Source organism: Paramormyrops kingsleyae, chromosome 6, assembly GCF_048594095.1.
Source record: "Paramormyrops kingsleyae isolate MSU_618 chromosome 6, PKINGS_0.4, whole genome shotgun sequence".
In the NCBI taxonomy this organism is placed as follows: domain Eukaryota; kingdom Metazoa; phylum Chordata; class Actinopteri; order Osteoglossiformes; family Mormyridae; genus Paramormyrops; species Paramormyrops kingsleyae.
In genome coordinates, this window is record NC_132802.1 from 17,383,842 (window position 1) to 17,402,085 (window position 18,244).

Genomic DNA, 18,244 nt, shown 5'->3' on the forward strand with positions numbered 1-18,244 from the left:
GCTGTATAATTTGACTCCTTATAATATAAATGATATGAGTTTTGAGCTTTCTAAAATATAGCAGTTAAAATATTTTTTTATGTATTATATATTTTATATAATTATATTTATATTGTAAAGCACAACAAGCAACATTAAAAAAGGAACATTAAATGATGAATGAGCATATGGTTTTGGAAATGTTTGGAAATAAAAGATGTTCAACTGATTGCTTCAAAGTTACTACCCAGCTTATGGGGGGGGGGGGGGGGGGACACCACCTCTTCTCTGTGTTCCCTGTGTTTTAGGCATGCTTTGTCAAAGAGAAGACTTGCATAAAAATAAAGCCTTGACATATAAGATGCCTTTCATGTCACATTCAAATGGCATTTTCAAAGTAATTCTAAATTTACACTTAGAATTGTCTTAACACATAATGTTATATTCTGGGGATCCAAGATGATGTGGAGTTAGAGCTGGGTGGTGTGACTAGGTGGATGGACCGAGATGGCACTGTGCCCACAGACTGGCAGGCCTGCTCGGGTGGGATTAGAGCTGGGTGGTGTGACTAGGTGGATGGACCGAGATGGCACTGTGCCCACAGACTGGCAGGCCTGCTCGGGTGGGATTAGAGCTGGGTGGTGTGACTAGGTGGATGGACAGAGATGGCACTGTGCCCACAGACTGGCAGGCCTGCTCGGGTGGGATTAGAGCTGGGTGGTGTGACTAGGTGGATGGACAGAGATGGCACTGTGCCCACAGACTGGCAGGCCTGCTCGGGTGGGATTACAGCAGGGTGGTGTGACTAGGTGGATGGACAGAGATGGCACTGTGCCCACAGACTGGCAGGCCTGCTCGGGTGGGATTACAGCAGGGTGGGATGATTGTGCTTCAGCCATCCATGTGTTTCAGGTGAATGCTCTGGGGTTCAGCTGCATCCCCATGTCCTTCTGGGGTTTCCTCTGGGTTCTCTAGTTTCCCCCCACAGTCCAAAAACATGCTAAGGTTAGTTGGAGCCAAATTCCCCATAAGTGAAAATGGTGTGTGTGCCCTGCGATGGACTGGCATACAATTTTAATCAATCCACCAGGTCCGAAATCTGAACCCAAGGCAATGGGCATGACTTAATGTGACTGTGATGTCTGTCTTAACTTTAGTCAGTCCATCTGCATATAGACCAACAACTTCTTTTAATTAATCTGAACAAGGATGTACCTAGGCTAAGCATGAAGAGCTCCGAGAGCCAACTGAAATGATCTGAAATAGTCGGAAATGATCTGAAATGGCAGTGGGAGCCTAGAGCTGTTTGAGAGGAGGGTGGGGTGAAGGGAAAACGCCTCAGAGGGCAGCTGATCGACACCAAATGGCACCTGTCTGCCTCCACTTTCATACAGCTAAACTTGTGAATAAACAAACAACAATAAAAGCACATGACCATTAGCCTCTAGTGCCATGCAATTACTTGTATGTCATTTCCCTATTGTTTCAGGAAACAAATGAGCTAAGTGAACAACTGCAGTTTCAGACCTAACCACCCAGTCCTTGGTAAGTACAGCTGTGAAATTATTCATGCGAAATTTCTCAATATTCCTTTTACGATTATTCACCAGTCTCGGCAAAAGCTAAACAATGACATTCATTTAGTTTTAAAACATTAAAATATAAAAGCCCACCATCTTTGACAGCAGGCTGCGCTGGTCTCCCTTCAGTGGGGGGGGGGGGGGGGGTAGCTGTTAGAAATCAGCAGCCAACAGAGGAGGATAGTTCAGGTCCAGAAAGTAAAAATCCAGTCCGGGTTATAGTTTCAACCAACTCTTTATACTCAACTGGCTAAGTGACATTGCTAAGGTCACGGAAGTTAAAACATGACCAATAAGGCACACAAACTGAAACATTAAGAATGGGCAGGGATATGTCTATTTTACAAAGGACAGATGAGTTTGGCTTTTGATGGAGCAGATGGATGGGCCCATGGATGGACACCTTCTTCAAGCACCAACAAGGTGGTGGAGAAGTAATGATGGGTTGCAACTATCAGTGATGAACGTATCAGACCTTTCCGATTGGCTGATGGTGCAAAAATTAAGATCTACTGCCAATTTCTAGAAGACAGCTTCTTCAAACACTTGTACAAGAATAATTCAGTAGCTTTCAAAAAGGTCATGATATTCATACAGGACAGTGTCCCTTGCCACACATCAAAGTAGTCCATAAATTGGCCAGGAAGGGCCTGAAAGGTAATTGAATTATGACCTGGCTCCTCCTTCACTTAACCCCCATAGAGAACTGCAGGGCCTTACTGAAGTGTGAGATTTACCAAAGTGGCAAGCAGTAGGCTTCTCAGAGTAGCATCTGGGAGGGGGTCCTCGCAGCCTCAGCTAATATAGGACATAATCAAATGAAGAACTTGACTGGTTCAATGACGAAAGGCTCCTGATGGCCACTGAGAAGGTGGCTCTGCAGGACATTAAGCTTGGTGAAGGGGCTGCATAGAACAGCCAGGAGTTTATTTCATATGTAGACGGCATACAACTTTTTTTATAACTTCTGTTATAAAAGAGAGAATAATTCTGATTGCCTAATAATTATGCACAGTGATAATCAAGTGTTTTTCTTTTATTTTTGTTCGTGACAGACCAATGTAAAATTTCCTCTCTAAATTTACTTGGAGCAAAAGAAAACTTCTGAATTCACATTTATAAGTCTGGTCAACTTTTTCCCCATCAATAGTACTTGGCTAATTATTCTGCAATGAATAGACACGCGGGGGGTGGGGGGGGGACAGTTTCAGCCCCCATTTGTTTATCTCCTAGGGTCCATGTTAGCAAGACCCTGCTGCTAATGGGCTGATTCCAAAGACTGCATAGACAGATAAAAGCCACCTTTTCCACCCCCAGCACCCCCCACGGCTCCTGATGCTGCCCCGCCCACTCAGCCCCCCCTTCAAGCGGCTCCAGACTCACACCCCAGAGAGACGCAGCTTGATCTGCAGCCCCTCCCCCAGAGGCAGTCAGTTTAGACGCATCTTTGCTGGTCGTCTCAACTCCAAGGATGAAAAAATGAATCAATGAGTCAATTATTTTAATACTGAACATGTCACAGTGCTCCCACATAAAGCTTCATTATCTGTAAAGAGACGGGGGGCTGGGTTATTGCCCCCCCTCAGGTCTGGAATGACACCCTGGGGGGGGGGCAGAGCTGGCAGCCCCACCCAGGTTCCGAGTGTAGGACGAGACATCCACCACGGCGCCCACAGCGCCTGCCAATCTGCCGTTTCTCTCTCCACATCCCTTCATTTCTTCACTTTTTCCATTTTCACAGAGAGCTTCAGCTTGACGACACGCTGGAACACATCCATCAGATCCTCAGCGGCCTCGCGAGCGATCCTGGCGATCATGTGACCCCCTTGGCCAATCAGCATTTTCTGTGAAGGGAAACGCAAAAGCATTACTTCCCCCCTTCCTCCTAGGGGCGCTATATGGTGTCTCCCAGGAGACGACTTCTTGAGGGCATTTGTGAGGGGCCCCCCATCTAGGGTGAGTGATATAAATGACATATTGACTCTAATATAAAATATTAAATAAGAAAATGAGAAACGGTGATAAACTGTTGATAAGCAACATTGCTTGACAGCACAAATCAGCCTATCACATCACAGCAACAAAAGCAATTCCAACCAATCAAAGGCAGTCAGACAACCTAGGCCCAACAAACACAGAGCAAGGTTGGTTGAGTTAGCGGAGCACGGCACATGCTATTGTTTATGTAATATCATGGAAGAGATTAACACTCCCTCAGAGTTAACTCTGGTGTCAGTGAAGAAATCCATAACGTATTTTTAAAAAAGAGATTGTGGATAAACAAGGTAAAAGGAGGTTGGTGGTGCAGCAGTACTTCAAACCACGACACACGACAGACTGGTGCTGTGTAAACGCTGCCAAAAACAAGTCCCAAATAAAACTGGAAATACAGTCACTCCCTCACATATGCGAGAGTTAGAGATGGAAGCTCCCCATGAATGAGAAAATTCACAAATAATACTTGGGTTTATTATTAAAAAGGCAAACGTTTAAAGAAACGCTAGATTCCATGGTCTCAGAGACAGCCATCGCATGAGTGAGGCTGCTTTCTGAGATAAAGATCAGTTTACACCCAGGCCGAGATGCTACTCGTCAGATACTATCAGATATTACATGAAACCATTAACTGACACTAATATTTATATATACGATGATTTTATGCAGCCCAAATCATTTTGAGTATTGTTTATATATTTTTGGCTTGGAAGAAAGATATGATTAACCACATCCTGTACTGGTTAAAAATGGGACAGTGTTTTACTTTTCATTAACTCTACCAGCAAAGACAAACCTGCCCCCTGGAACAGGCATCAAAGCAGCGAGAGAAATAAAACCCAGCGACAAATCATATTGCTGGCTCTTCCTGTTACAGTCTACGACAAAAATGTTTATTCCCGTTTGATTTATTCAATAATATTAGACTGCGTTTTGCAGCCCATTGAATTTGTCGTCTTCTTTCATGTTCTCAGTCTGTTTAAGGGAAATCCTAAGGGAATTTTAAGCAAAGATGGAGCCACGTCAACCAGCCCTATCCCCATCAAGAGCATTTACTTTCAATCATAAATGTTTAAGGAGTTTTAAATATGTTTAAAACTAAACTATTGTGCTTATGGTCACAGAGTGCAGACCATGAATACATCCTCAGCCCAGCCGGTGAAACAGATGAAGCGGGTGTTGGTGACAAAGCGAACTTGACTTGACTGTACAGTTTTATTGTTATAGTGCGTCTTGAGTTTGGAGGCGGTCTGGTGACTGAAGGACACGGCTGAGAGTGACTCTGAGGGCTTGTGTGGCTTCAGCTTTCAGGCATCACTGTTGTCAGATAGATAGATATATAGATACTTTATTAATCCGCAGGTTTACTGTAGCGTGGCATTTTGAGAGCAATAAACAGTAACAATAAATAATAAATTACAAAAAGGATCCTCGGTGTCCCCATCAGGGAGTCGAACCCGTCTCCCATGTGACAGGTGGGGACCACTACCGAGGAGATGGTACTACACCAGTGCCAGTGGACAGAAAGCACCGTGCTTCTTCTAAATTGGGTCACGGGGGACACAAAGTTGTGTGAATGTGTGTTGGGGGGGGGGAAGCCGGGAGGTGGGGCAAGGGCTCAATGGTGGGGGGGGCTGTGTCGATTAGCACAGAGACTGAGGGTGGAGTGTGAATGCCGTCCCGGCTGGGTGACCCTGCACCCGTCTACCTCGGGGGCAGCTGGTCTCCATGCAGCATGGTCCCGGCGTCACAATGCAGCCCGCAAACGGGCCTTGCTGCCGTCTCGGCCTGTAAACTCCCAAACGCCGGCAGCTTCCTCACCATGTAGTTCTCTTTCCTGACATGGAGCTTGACGATGATGTCCAGCTCACCGGCCTCTGTCTCGTGCCACATCTCGATTGTCTGCAAATTTAACAGATGTGCTACATTTACACATCCATCCATCCATTTTCTGTAACCACTTTTCTTATTTAGAGTTGCTGGAGATTTACACATTTACTTTTTAAATTAGCAAATCAAACTGACACTTTTATCCAAAGTGACATGCATTTTTTGTGAAAGGAGGGTCAGCCAGTCCCTGGAACAATCGGGGATTGGTGCCCCTGACTGGAAAATCGCTGGTTCAATCCCAGGGCTGGCAGAGTGGTTTCAGAGTTGGGCCCTTGAGTGAAGCCTTTAACCCCCAATCGCTCTAGGGTCTGTCTGACCTGGTTTTCTCAAAATGTACTTCAACTTGGATTAAAGCATCTGCTAATTAAATAAAAATGTTACTGTAACATTAAAGTACTTGCATTCTTCCTGCAGACCACCTGACCAAATAAATACAGTACAATAAATTTCCCCGTGTTGGGCAAATCTCATCTCACCTGGGATATGTTGTAAGGCACTTCCTGGGGCAGGTATTCCAGAAGCCTCTCTCTGACGGCATTAGTGCACATCTCCTCTGGGCTCTGGTCAGTGAGCACTCCGCTGTGGAACTGCCACGAACCGGGCTTGGCCCCCATCACCAAGTACCTCTACGGGACACAGAGGGAAATCCACCTGACTGTTAGCGCCCCGCTGCCACAAAGGCCCCTACACTCCGTGAGGAGCAGCAGGCAGGGCATCTGAACCTAAGTATGGAGCTGAAACACCGCCATCAAGGGAGACATAGGGCACAGAGCTATGTGGTTTGTGGTGATACCTTCAGCGCCTCGACCTCCTCTGACGCAATGGCGGAAAGCATGAATACGTCCTGGAAATGCGGCCAGCCCCGCCGGGTACGGAGTCTCCTCAGCTCCTCCACGCCAAGGTGCCCCTTGGAGGTTCCGGACGGGCTGCTGGCGAGAGCTCCCTCCACCTCCTCTCCAGCTGGCTCCACCTCCGGGGCCTCGCTCCTCTGCTCTGACGGTGCTCTGACTGCGGGTCTGACTCGGAGTTTCTTGCCACTGACGATTCCCTCCGTCAGTCCGGTCGTGATGTCCAACAACGTCGTCTTCTCCTTCACCAGATCCACCTGGAAAACAATGGCAATGTTGCTGCCAGCTCCTCAAAACCTCGGGCTCCTGGTTTTATCGGCACAGCTCAACATGGGGGGCAAACGCGAGCATGATAAGCCATTACAAGATGGATGGATGTGGGAACAAAAATACACAACGGCCTAGTGGGAAACTGGGCAACTCTGATTATTCCGGTACCTTATTGAGGACGAGGACAGCAGGGATGTCTGTGTTGCGGGCAAGACATTTCAACACCTCAAAGCCCAGTTTACTACGAGCCCATTTGTCCGACGCGTCCACGACAACCAGGACTGTCAAAAAATTAGAAAGCATGTTAAAACCTCCCTGGTGTAATTCTGCTTAAAATAAGGCTATTGTGCTCCTCTGCTGGGAGGCAAAGGGAAACACACCCAGGTCAGCCTCCTGAACAGAGCTGCTGGGGTCGACGAGGAGCGACTTCTCCAGGTGGTGCCTGCGGAGGACAGGAAAGAGGCTCCTTTTCTTAGTATGCCCCGTTTTACGGTTTAAGCATCAAGCCACGCGGTGCTCTGAACTGAACGCAAACTTATTGCTCAAATGACCTTTTCGCTTTTGATGGAGTGGTGAGTCCAGGAGTGTCCAGTATGACCTACAGACAAGGATGGAAAAAAAAGGCAGAAATCAGACAGCAGCTCGAGAAGCTGCTTAGGAATTAGTAAAATTACAGGGCAATGCTCCATTTAACAAACTGCCATGCTCGTTTGATACAATGTTCAGGTACAATAGATATAGCACAAGATGATGTCAAACGAAGCACTTACAATCTGGGCAGTGTCTTCTATAAGGAGGCCCTGTGCGCGAGACCTAGTTGTGTGTACTTTCTTTGATACTGCAAATACCTATAAAAAATATTATTAATATTCATTTTGGTCAATTACCCTATCATTTTCATTATTCTGATATGTAGCATATACAGCATAGGGTGACATGTACCTTTCTGCCGATGATCTGATTGGACAAAGTTGACTTCCCTGCGTTTGGAGCACCAATGATGGCCACTTTCAATATTTTTGAGTTTTCAGGTTGATCGGGATCTCTGAATAATACAGACACATCTGAAAGAAACGTCAACAATACAAATTTTCCATGCAAAATCACGTTAAGTACTTGTCGATTTTCATCACTACAATATATACCAAAAAAACTGTACAGCGTATTCTGATTTGCTAAACTAGCCTATATTTTGCTATTCCAATATCAATTTTAAATCAAGATAACGAGAACAAAAACTTGTAGCGAAAATGGAAAAAAGACAAATGAAAAAATAAAGGGGAAAAGCAGAGAGAGCACAGGCAGCAGCGTATCGTCCTCGCTTTGAAGAGGCCGAGATTACCGTTAGGATGAACTGGGGACGCATAATGACAAGGGCCGTCATGTGTTTCTGTCGCTTTGCCTTTTGCTAGCCCTCTCAAAAGCGCCTTCGGAGCAATAAAGGAGGCAGGAGCGAAGCACGCAGCAGTCTGTCCACTGGCCTTGGGACAGCGGACATCACCTGAAACGAGGCATTGCAGACGGGGGTACTGATGACAGGTATCTGCCGAAGCCATCCTACCAGAAAACTGTTATTTATGCATTTTTTAGAAGATAGCTGGCTAACTGAATGGCATTAATGTGAGACATTTATTTTTCTCAGTTCGGGAAGTTGGCAAATATCACGCAGTTAGCAGTCTGCATATTTCCCAGAAAATAAATCACAAGGCCAGATTACCAGAATGCTAACTGGAATGAGATTGTATGATACTGTAGCAAATTAATTTTAGTAATTAGCAGCCTATGTTATACCAACTGTATAGTGTATCGCTTGTATATCGTTATATAGCTTTGTTTCGTCGTGAATTTCTATATCGCCCGCCTACATTGTTCTGCTGGATCATTATTAGAATCGAACCATTTTATTTAAAATCGTCGTATTCAGATGTTCAGACGCATTATGCTGTATAATACAGCAGCATACGAACCCGTTTCGAGAAAGGGTGACGCAGTTTGAAACGGCACAGCCAGACGAGCACTCCCAGAAAAACACCGAGATTTTGCCAAGAACGACCTGCAGATTCGCAGAGCCATGACGGACCGTCGTGCAATCAGGAGTTTGCGGCGGCTTTGCCTTCATACACATTAACCCCAATTACCATGCACAAGGTTACAACAGACCATCTGTTTATTTACATGCACATTTTCCACAGGGCGCAGACATGATGCTTCTGCTAAGGAAAGCAGGGCTCGGCCAAGAGCGCTACCTTCAGGGTCTAAAGTGCGGATCGAATCTCTGCTGACATCCAAAGGACAAGCTGTGAATTGCACGATCAATCCGCCCCTTTCAGATAGATGGATAGACAGAGATACTTTATTTACCCAGAAGGATAAATAAAGACCTTTTGCAGGTCTTTTAACTGCGCCTAGTTACTAATACAGCGCAGTTCAAAGTCTCTGACATGGAAAAGCAGTGCATAGAGGGAGGGAGGGATGGATGGATGGATAACAGAGTGGAGTTATTTGTAAAAGGTTTTCCCTAATGATTCAATGTTTTCATTTAAAGTGATGACAGGAGGCGATTTTATTACTACCACATGACTGGTTAATCAAGAAGTTTCAAATTAGCCGGTTTTGGAAGTACAATAGGTTACACAATGGCTTAATTCCACCCCAAAATGGAAAACAATAGAATTTGCGTCCTTTTAGCCACGGGAGTGACGTGGCTAGGGTGCTGGATAAACAAGGTATTAATTTAAATATATTAAATTAATGTATTTATTTTTTTAAAAAAAGCAACTAACATTTCAGTGGCAATAATTTAAACTTGTGACCTTGTCTTCAAACAATAACAAGTCAAATAAGATTTCAAGTATTTGCATATACTTAGCCTGGCCTGAAGGTTGGGGACATCAAAATGTAACGCAAACACAATGTACAGAATGTAACAAAAAGATTTACTCTTGGAAGGTATCGGTGGTATTTATTTCGAACTGTAGAACTTAAATCTGTTTTGTACCTTTTTTTAAACTGAACTCGTGATTGCCCAAGACCGTTTATTGTATAACAATAAAAGGATGTTTAACTAGGCCGCCTATCTGAGAAAATTAGATATTCGGATAGGGTAGGACATATGATGCATAGGCAACGTTACTCCGTTCCACAGCAAAGTTTATCTAAAAAGGTTTGCCTCTAATACCAGACACAGCACTTATGTACACACAAGAAACAGTTGATTAGTCAGCTAAGTTTTTCTTTGCCTCAAACATCTGTGATGAACTACTTAATCAAACTAATGGCTTTTATTTTGCTGGCACAGATTCACTTAGAACAGGGTGACAATGCACATTTCCCTGCGTGATCCCATAAAAGTGCCCTGTGAGGTTCGGGACTCTGCTGTCCGGCTCCCTGCTTCGGCAGGATGGGCTTTCGCGCCGCTGCATGGCCGGCCGAAGGAAAAAGGAGCGGGCAGAAAATGCCAGCAAAATACGTTTAAAGTATTAAGTGACAGTCAATTTTCCTTTGGGAACAATTTATATAACCTTCGTCACTTCACTCCATGCTTAGGAATATGCACGCCGTTTCCGGGTTAGATAGGCTACTATAACCCCTACATTTAATAGACTAATAGCTTCATTTTTAAAATAGGCATATTTTCATTCACGGAACTTAGTACACAGCGGCTAGTGAATGGTGAAGTACAATGGAGACACCGTTAAATGGATGTACAAAAATTATTCAATAATAGCCTACATTTATATAACGAATCAATAAAAATTATCGTCATGTCGTATAGATCACCAAAACTTGCTGAACTTGGCTTATAGGTCGGCAACTAGAACAGAACACCTCCTGGTATACCGCTGATGCCCTGGGGGGGTCAGTCCAGGTGCGTCACTGACTTCAGCCTGGAAACAACGGACCATTTCATACTGCGGACAAGCACACGATCCCTGCTCGGAAAATGCAGGCTGTGCCGGTCGAGATAAACAGCGATATGGGAAAACAAACAAACCAGAAAGTTTCAGTGTAGCGTAAAAAGGACAAGCGGGTTCATGCAAAGCCGATGGGAGCAGATGTTTCTCCCCAAGCGTCCCTGCGGCCGTGAGCTCAGCAGGCGGCTCCGCTGGAATAGCCGGCGGGGATCAGGTGTCAGCCACAGACCACATCTGAAGCAAATCCATCTAGTTAACTGGCTTTAAAATATAACTGAAAATAAGGTAGAGAATAAAGGTCACCTGAATGGATTTTAAGACTCTGGGATGTAGCTTTAAGATAAAACTATATTTATCGTGAATAATTAGGGAATCAACCGGAAGATGTGGTGAACCACTTAATCAGCCCGTCTCATACCTAGATCACAGAAAGGAGTCGGATTAAAAATATTTTTAAAAACCACGCCCAGTCCTATTCCTGACTATAAAATAAATGCAAGCTCTTAGAAGTCATGCTGCAGTATTGCTCAAATTAATTAAAAGAGCATCTCAGGATTTCTTATGATAAAATGAAAACTTGTGGCACGCCTTAAAACGATTACCGGTGGCATTCCCTTTGTGCGCAACATGTTAACTACTCTCCAGAATATGTGAGGTCTCCTTTTTCAGCAATCCAAACAGTTGTCGCTGCATCATATCAACCCCGCCGGCGCGGAATAACAAAGTTAATCAAATGATAAGGTCTGGACGTGAGGATGGCAGACATGGGTAGTTATTCAACACAGGACACTCGTTAATCCATAACAGACGACTGCTTCTCATAACACACACCGTACAGCGGTAGATCCTTTACCATGTCTACAGGAAAAGGTTTTTTTAAAAGAAGGAGAAGCAGACAAAGGGGGAAAATGCACAGCACACATTTGTCATGCTGATTCTCAGCCTCCCATCAGAAAATAAAGGGGGAGTTATGCTCAATCCAGTCATGCAATCAATATGACTTGTCTGTGAAGTGGATCAATAATGCTTTCCTCTAAAATCATCCATCACGGCCGCGTTGAATATAAAAAGCATAATTAGGATCGCTGTTCTTAAACATCCCGTATTGACTTCTTTCAGGGATGAAGAAAGACGCCATTATGCATCATTAACTTTGTATTATTGCCTGATGGAGTCACGGCGGTGCACTTCCCCTGGTTTCCCTTATGCTCTGATTGGCATTTCAAGCTGATTTTTTTTTTTTTTCGTGTAGAGGAGATCAAATGATGCTCAGAGATACAATATGACTCCAGGCCCCTTTAAATGGTTTGGTTTGGAGCAAAGCCACGACTTGGCTTATTTAGTGAGGTGCATGTATCCATGGGGACTAGGATTATACGCACATGTGCCTAGTGTCACTTAGCATCGTTGATATTAAATATTTAAAGTGAGGCAGACTAAAGTATATTCAGATATAACTGCAGGAATTGAAACCATGTTCCTATATGAGCTTGTGCAATACCATGCCTGATGTTTCAGATGTGTAGTAAATTGTTAAAGAAAACTATTTTCAACTTTCCATCACACTCCATGTTTCTGTTCTTCAGGGTGGATGGCAAAAATGTTTATGAATTACTGTAGATGTGATATATGGAACAGTGATACAGATGTATTTCAGACTATTCATTTGCTTTACATAGACCTACATTTTAGAAAGAACTGTAATAATTGTTTAAAAATAATTTTAAGTTTTCCTTTTCGCGAAGCATTTTAATAACAACGAATCCCTGTAGATTGATAAAATATAACATTAAACGAAAGGCAAATTCTATGAAACAGAGACAATTATAGCAATTTGACTCCTCTGCCCAACCCAAGCAGGGTCTAGAATCACCTACAAGTATAAAGCAGGCATATAGCCACATGGTAAATGTAGCCAGGTAGAAAGTCTGAACCCCCCTCCAAACCTATGGCTCAGGTTGCCAGACAACCTCCAAAATTTATTTCTGGCCTTATGCCTGGTATAAAGTACAAAGTCGTTGTTGCTGATAAAAGACCTGGTAACTGGATTTAACACCTCAGTCTCCCATGGCAGCAACATGTGCTTAGTTAAAGGTAGTAGACTGCCATAAAAAGCATCCCAGGGAAAGTATTCAGTCTTCATACCCGTAGACTATACATTCCATTCTTCTAATAACAGTTATTTAGATAAAGCAAAACATAGTCCTGTGGAATGTTTAATGTATTCCACCTACACATTTCATTTACAGAATTAATCAATACTGAGAAAGGAGCAGGTGTGTTGTTGTAATAGTGTCATTTATATTGGTTGTCAGAGAAACATAAGTAGTTGACCAGATGTAGGTAGATCAGACTCTACAATCGAGCACCGAATCAAATTACGTGCCCTAGGATAGTATTGAATTCAGTCTGATCTGAGACAAACATTATAAAGTGAAACTGGATAATGATTTATTTCAGACTTTATTACGTAGAAAGTTACATAATGAATTATACATTGTGGTTGCGCATTCTACAATAGTCATAAATGCTCACTCTCCAATGGTGTTCAATTAATTTAATCGAAGTGGCAATTTCCTTCTACTGGTTTTGTGGAACAATGTCAATTAATACCGTGTTGACTGGAAACAAAATTATGCGGTTCAGTCAAGTGCATGTATATATATATATATTTATTTTATATATATAAAAAACACTCTAAGGGTTACTGTTGTTACGGCGACTGTACTTGTGCATATCTTTTTGATTTTTTCAGAGGGTCTTCATAGTTTATGTGGAAGTAGTAATAAAATAACATTCAATTAACCTCATTAATCAGGAAAATAAGCACGGTTCTGGTGATATAGTGTTAAACCGCATAATAATTTTAGTATCGATACTTTTATATAAATTAATCTAATACAATGTGACATTCTAAGTAATACAGATAGAAATATCACTCACTCATAGTTGGTAACTGCACATTTAAATCGTTATTTTCCTGGAAGCAGCAGACAGTGTATGGGATTTATTTAGTTGCCTACAGAAAATGATAAATAGCTCATTGCATAATGTATGAGGCACTAATTTAAAGATTGAATACCAAGCTCAATAAGTTATTTTCAATCAGGCGTTGTGTAGACGCCTCGTTTTTCTGGGGGAGGCCTACCTCGTGCCTGTCTCTTTCTGCACTTGTTTTGACTACGCATGCGCCGGAAGTTGCTGCCGCAGACAGCAGCAGTGATTCGGCGACTGATAGCAGCGAAGCTAAAAATACAGCGTCTAAATAACAAATCATAATGCAGCTGTAAGAATTGTCTGTCGCCGAGCTTTATGGAGAGTAAGTGTGTTCCTTCAGGATGTAATTAATAGCATTGCTTTTAGATACGATTGTCACTTCCAATTGTAAAGCTGCTGATACAACAAAGAGGGGGCTCCAGCCCTTCGGTATTAACTAGGTCCCTAGCGAACATAATGGCAACTTCAGCCATGCAGTTAGCTATGTTAACTAGTGTTGTTTTTCCTTATTTAAAACAAACTGGCTTCAGTATCTGTAACTGGTGTTTTTACGTTAGAAAATTCGTGCACATTTTATGTGGAAATGTATTGCTCTATACATTTTTGAAATCGGGTAATATATAGCTGTATAAGTAAGATCCTAAAAAAATCGAATATATTTGCAGAATTCTGCTGTTCGTCCAGAACACGCATTATCTGGTTTATGGAGTACGGAACTGAACATAATGCTATTGTTTTGACAGCTTACTGGCTAGTTAAACTTGGCTGATTTATAAACGGATGCATTATTGTTGTAGCTAAATGCTTTTTTAATATTCTGTGCGTTGTTTCCTTTTGTTATGTCATTTTTTTGTCAAATGTATTACTGACTAATTGCCACTGGAACTCATACTCATGTGTATGGTTATGTACTTAGCTTCTGCAGCAGCCTATTTTAAACGTGAGGAAGATGTAATGCAGTGTTGCAACCCAACTTTATTGCAGTCAAGTTCGCCATAAGCTTGAAGCATTTGGAAGCATTCAGCCTTGTGTTTGGAAAATACGGGCTTTTTCGAAGATCTCATTGACAGCAGTGCATCAGTGGTTTGACATTTGCAAAATGTTGCACTGTAACTGTCTTTGGGCTAGTGTGTACAGTTCTCTTGTAAAGGTTTGATTTACGGTTGAAAAGGTCGCAGAAATGTTTGTGCTTCGGCTTTTGACTGGCACCATTTAACCAACTTTAATTATAGATAATTATTTCCATGAATGGCGTGACAGGGTAATTTCTTCCAATTAATGCGAGTACATGGTTTCGTGTATTTGTTGTGACTTCTGAGGTTTTTCTGATGATCTATGCCTTGCCTATCTGCATTATGAACTAATTATATAGCTTTTTCTTTCATTTGAAAACAAGTATTACAGGTATGTCTAATGATTTCGAAAAGATGCACATGCAGGTTGAGATTTACATGCATTATTAAATAATGGGGTGTGTTTAAATGCAGATGTTGTGCGTTTGCGCAAATGCTTTCCAGTCGTTCGTGCTAATTTCTTTAGAAACCTCTCCTACAAACTCCATTGAGAGGGTCGGCAAGGTAACAAAGGGGTGACGTCATTCTGTATATCCGGCTTTGTGACCTCGTGTGCGGAATCCCCGCCTCTTTCATTCGGGCCTGGCTTACTGATTGGTGGTTTTATTCCCGACGACGCTTCCGGTTCGATAAGGAGCCAATCGGAAGCTGTTTAGGTGGAACTTCCGGGTCGGTGTTTTAAAAAAAATGTGGGCTGAGTCTTTCGGCTGTGGGAGGAGTAAAGGGCTTCGGGTAGTGTGGCTGGAGCGGGGTAGGTCCGCTGGCTGCGTTTCTTTTCGGGGTGGATTTCTAATGTGGCTGAGATACTGAAAAACTGGAACCATGTATTTTTTTAAGCTAGAGGGTCACTGATAATTGCGCCCCTTTCTGGGAAGAGCCCCAATGCAGCATTCATTTAAAGCAGTAACCTGGGGTAAGGATGGACAGTATTTTCCTGCCTAATGCTTTTTTTACATTGTATTCCTCTGTAGTGTATCCCAGAAGGGAAATGCAACTCGCTTTTTATACGCTTTTCTTGTTCATGTCTTCTTAATGTGCGTCTATAGTTTTAAGTTCGCTCCTGTTTGAAATTTCCGACAGGGAAAAGATTTATTTATCGACATATCTAGGCAATTAGCCGTTGTATAACGTGCATAAATTTTGATTATAAAATATTTTTGCGTATCGTAATTAAATTGTAAAAATATTGCATATCTTACATGTTTCCGTTTCTGTATTTTTTTTCTAAATTGGATTGACCAGTCGTCTGTATGGTATAAAATAAATATACAGATATATATTGCGACTTTCAGCTGCCTGGTAAATATTGCGAATGAGTGTGGATGTCGTTCTTGTGCTGATTTTGCTGTGGACGTGCCTTTCGTGTGCTGTTTTACGGCCCTGACCCTTTTCCCCAGATAAAGAGCAGCCTCTTTTATTTGGCTGTAATAGTTGTCTTGTGTCAGTTTGTAAACGGGAAACGCTGATTCATGTTATTATGTATGTTCCACATATTAACAAAGACCCGGTAATAAAATTTAAGTACTCCGGCTCTCATTCCTGGTACTTTTATCGGCGATCGCATGTTTTTTCCCCTCTGGACCTAACAGCGAAATTTAACGATAAAATTGCTAAAAGGACTTTAAACTGTTTCTGAATGAGCATCTTAAAACCTTACAGTTTCCCCGTGAATGTCGGTGTATTTTCCATTCGATTCCGATATGCCTGTTTCCGATTTACTTTTACTCAGCACTTCTCCACACACATGGAATCTATGTATCCAAATATACCTCTGTGTCTGGGGTGGGCTGGAGATTATTAGTTTGGCACCTTGTCTAGTATAACTTTAGTTATGTATTTGCTAATTAACTCAGTGGGATCCTGTCCGAAGGCAAAGGGGTTTTCAGAATGGGGGGGGAGGATCTCCTCGCCTTCACGCATGTTAATAACGCCTCTCCTCTCATTATAACAGGAGATGACGGGTAACTTAGCAGGAATGCGGTAGATACAATAGCGGCTTAAATAGTTGCCCTTTATCCTGCAAATAATCTGGCTAAAGAGAGGAGTGCCGGTGTGATTGGGGCCAGAGGACAAGCACGCTAAACATACCTCGCTCGGCCTTGGCTCTGCTATGTGCTAATTAGCTACTGTTAAGATTATAAGGTCGTTACTGTTTAGAGATCCGCTTATGCTTCATTGATTATCCATAGCAAAGTAAGACTATAGCTCGGCGCAAATGAAAGCATAATAGCAGTATGCATTTCATTAATGTCTTATGTATGTATTATAGGGTTAGGATGGTAGTGTGTGGTTTCAGAGAATAGTGATTGTGTGTGTGTATGTGTACATACCCCACAGCTTCTGAGAAGGTCGTTGTGACAACGTAATAGTCATGCGTGTCAGAATCAATAAGCCTTTGTTGTGTTATAATGTCACCCCCCATGACACAGACAGGGCTGTCATCGCCTTTTGACAGCGACCGGCGATAATCGGCAGCCGTGCCGTTAGCAGCACTGGATTCCTTCATTCGTTCCGGGGTGGCTGTGATCTCACTGGCAGCTTTTTGCTCCCTGGCTCGTCTTGCAAGTACAGGTTACTGCTAATAATTTAGCACCTTGGGGACTGACTTCAAATCACAAAGTCAAATGAAAGAAGCTGTGAGGGGTGGCGCGGCAGCCCTTACACTTCTGATGCTCTGCAGTGATTCAGAATCACTATTCGCTGAGTTAATGTAATAGCAGCTTTTTCAAATTTATTGAATTTTTCACCCTTTGAACAGGGGAAAAAGTTGCTGCCTGAAATTAAAGCTCCAGAACTTGAACTCCAAGCAGCTGCTCAGTGGTCCGATCCAGATCTGTCGTCTGTAATGCCACAGGTTGTTTGCTGTCCCATGAAGCCGTTTTGTTTTGGCTGGCTGTACGCCCCCCATATTATGCAAATGTCTGGCATACCTTCACTTTATCAGATCACCCGCGTGGCTTTCTGGGGGGGGGGCACACCGCCCGCTTGGTGACTGGCACATCGTCACGTTGGAGGCCCCAGTGCCATTTACTGCCGTCATGCACGGTGTGGTTTAAAAAAGTGGCTTAGTGGTGATCAGTGTGTTTACCGTGTTCAAGCCGACCACGAAGAGCATTCAGGCCCGGTGGTATCATTCATCAGACTGTGCTGCTTTTCATCCTGCTCAGTCCATCCCGGAGTGTCTGGAGCAGAGCACAGCAGAGTCTTCTCTGTTTGTCATGTGTGGTAAGGGGCCTAGACAGATGGCCCTCAGGGGCCCCCTTGTGCTCCCCACTTGATGATGTGTGGTAAGGGGCCTAGACAGATGGCCCTCAGGGGCCCCCTTGTGCTCCCCACTTGATGAGAGGCTGCACTCTGAGCAATCCGGCCTCTTAGGCTTGCAGGAATTGGGGGTTTGTGGTGGTAGGGGGTGGGATGGCAGGCTTAAAGCAGCGCTGAAATAGCATTTGGGGGCACGGTCAGCATCAGTAGCCTGAGTCTCGGGTCCACTGTTCTGCACAGTTCTGCTCTCTCATAGACCAGCTGATACGGGTTCCTGGGTGTTAGACACTCTCGGTTATCTCACGGCACGGTGGGGAACTGCCGCTGTTAGGAAATGGCCGCACCGCCGGATACGCCGCCGACCCATCTCCGAAAGGTGAAGAATCAATCATTCATGACGCGCGTTCCCTGTCCAGCCAGGGCGTCCCGAAATGAAA

The 18,244-nt window shown here is 43.4% G+C and overlaps 2 protein-coding genes across 7 annotated transcripts in view; one reads left to right on the forward strand and one right to left on the reverse strand.

Annotated features, from left to right (window-relative positions):
- Positions 1-3,043: 3,043 nt before the first annotated feature.
- eral1 (Era-like 12S mitochondrial rRNA chaperone 1) lies at positions 3,044-13,439 on the reverse strand. 3 transcript variants are annotated; one of them, XM_023833006.2, is made up of 11 exons: positions 13,420-13,439; positions 7,905-8,063; positions 7,505-7,626; positions 7,333-7,410; positions 7,114-7,160; positions 6,943-7,004; positions 6,731-6,843; positions 6,238-6,549; positions 5,921-6,070; positions 5,376-5,456; positions 3,044-3,403 (listed from the first exon to the last, which is right to left on the reverse strand). In XM_023833006.2, the coding sequence occupies exons 1-11, from the start codon at positions 13,421-13,423 to the stop codon at positions 3,272-3,274; spliced, it is 1,260 nt and encodes a 419-aa protein (XP_023688774.2). In that variant the 5' UTR covers positions 13,424-13,439; the 3' UTR covers positions 3,044-3,271. The 3 variants fall into 3 exon arrangements, with proteins under 3 accessions (XP_023688774.2, XP_023688772.2, XP_023688773.2); XM_023833004.2 differs by lacking the exon at positions 13,420-13,439 and adding an exon at positions 8,530-8,810; XM_023833005.2 differs by lacking the exon at positions 13,420-13,439 and adding an exon at positions 8,738-8,789.
- The window catches only part of LOC111854729 (protein FAM222B), a 32,644-nt gene continuing 17,789 nt past the window's right edge, over positions 3,390-18,244 (forward strand). Inside the window, exon 1 of one of the 4 annotated variants that reach the window (XM_023833002.2) lies at positions 3,390-3,515. The gene's annotated coding sequence lies outside the window, so the exon portion shown is untranslated. The other 3 variants (XM_023833000.2, XM_023833001.2, XM_023832999.2) reach the window with 3 other exon arrangements.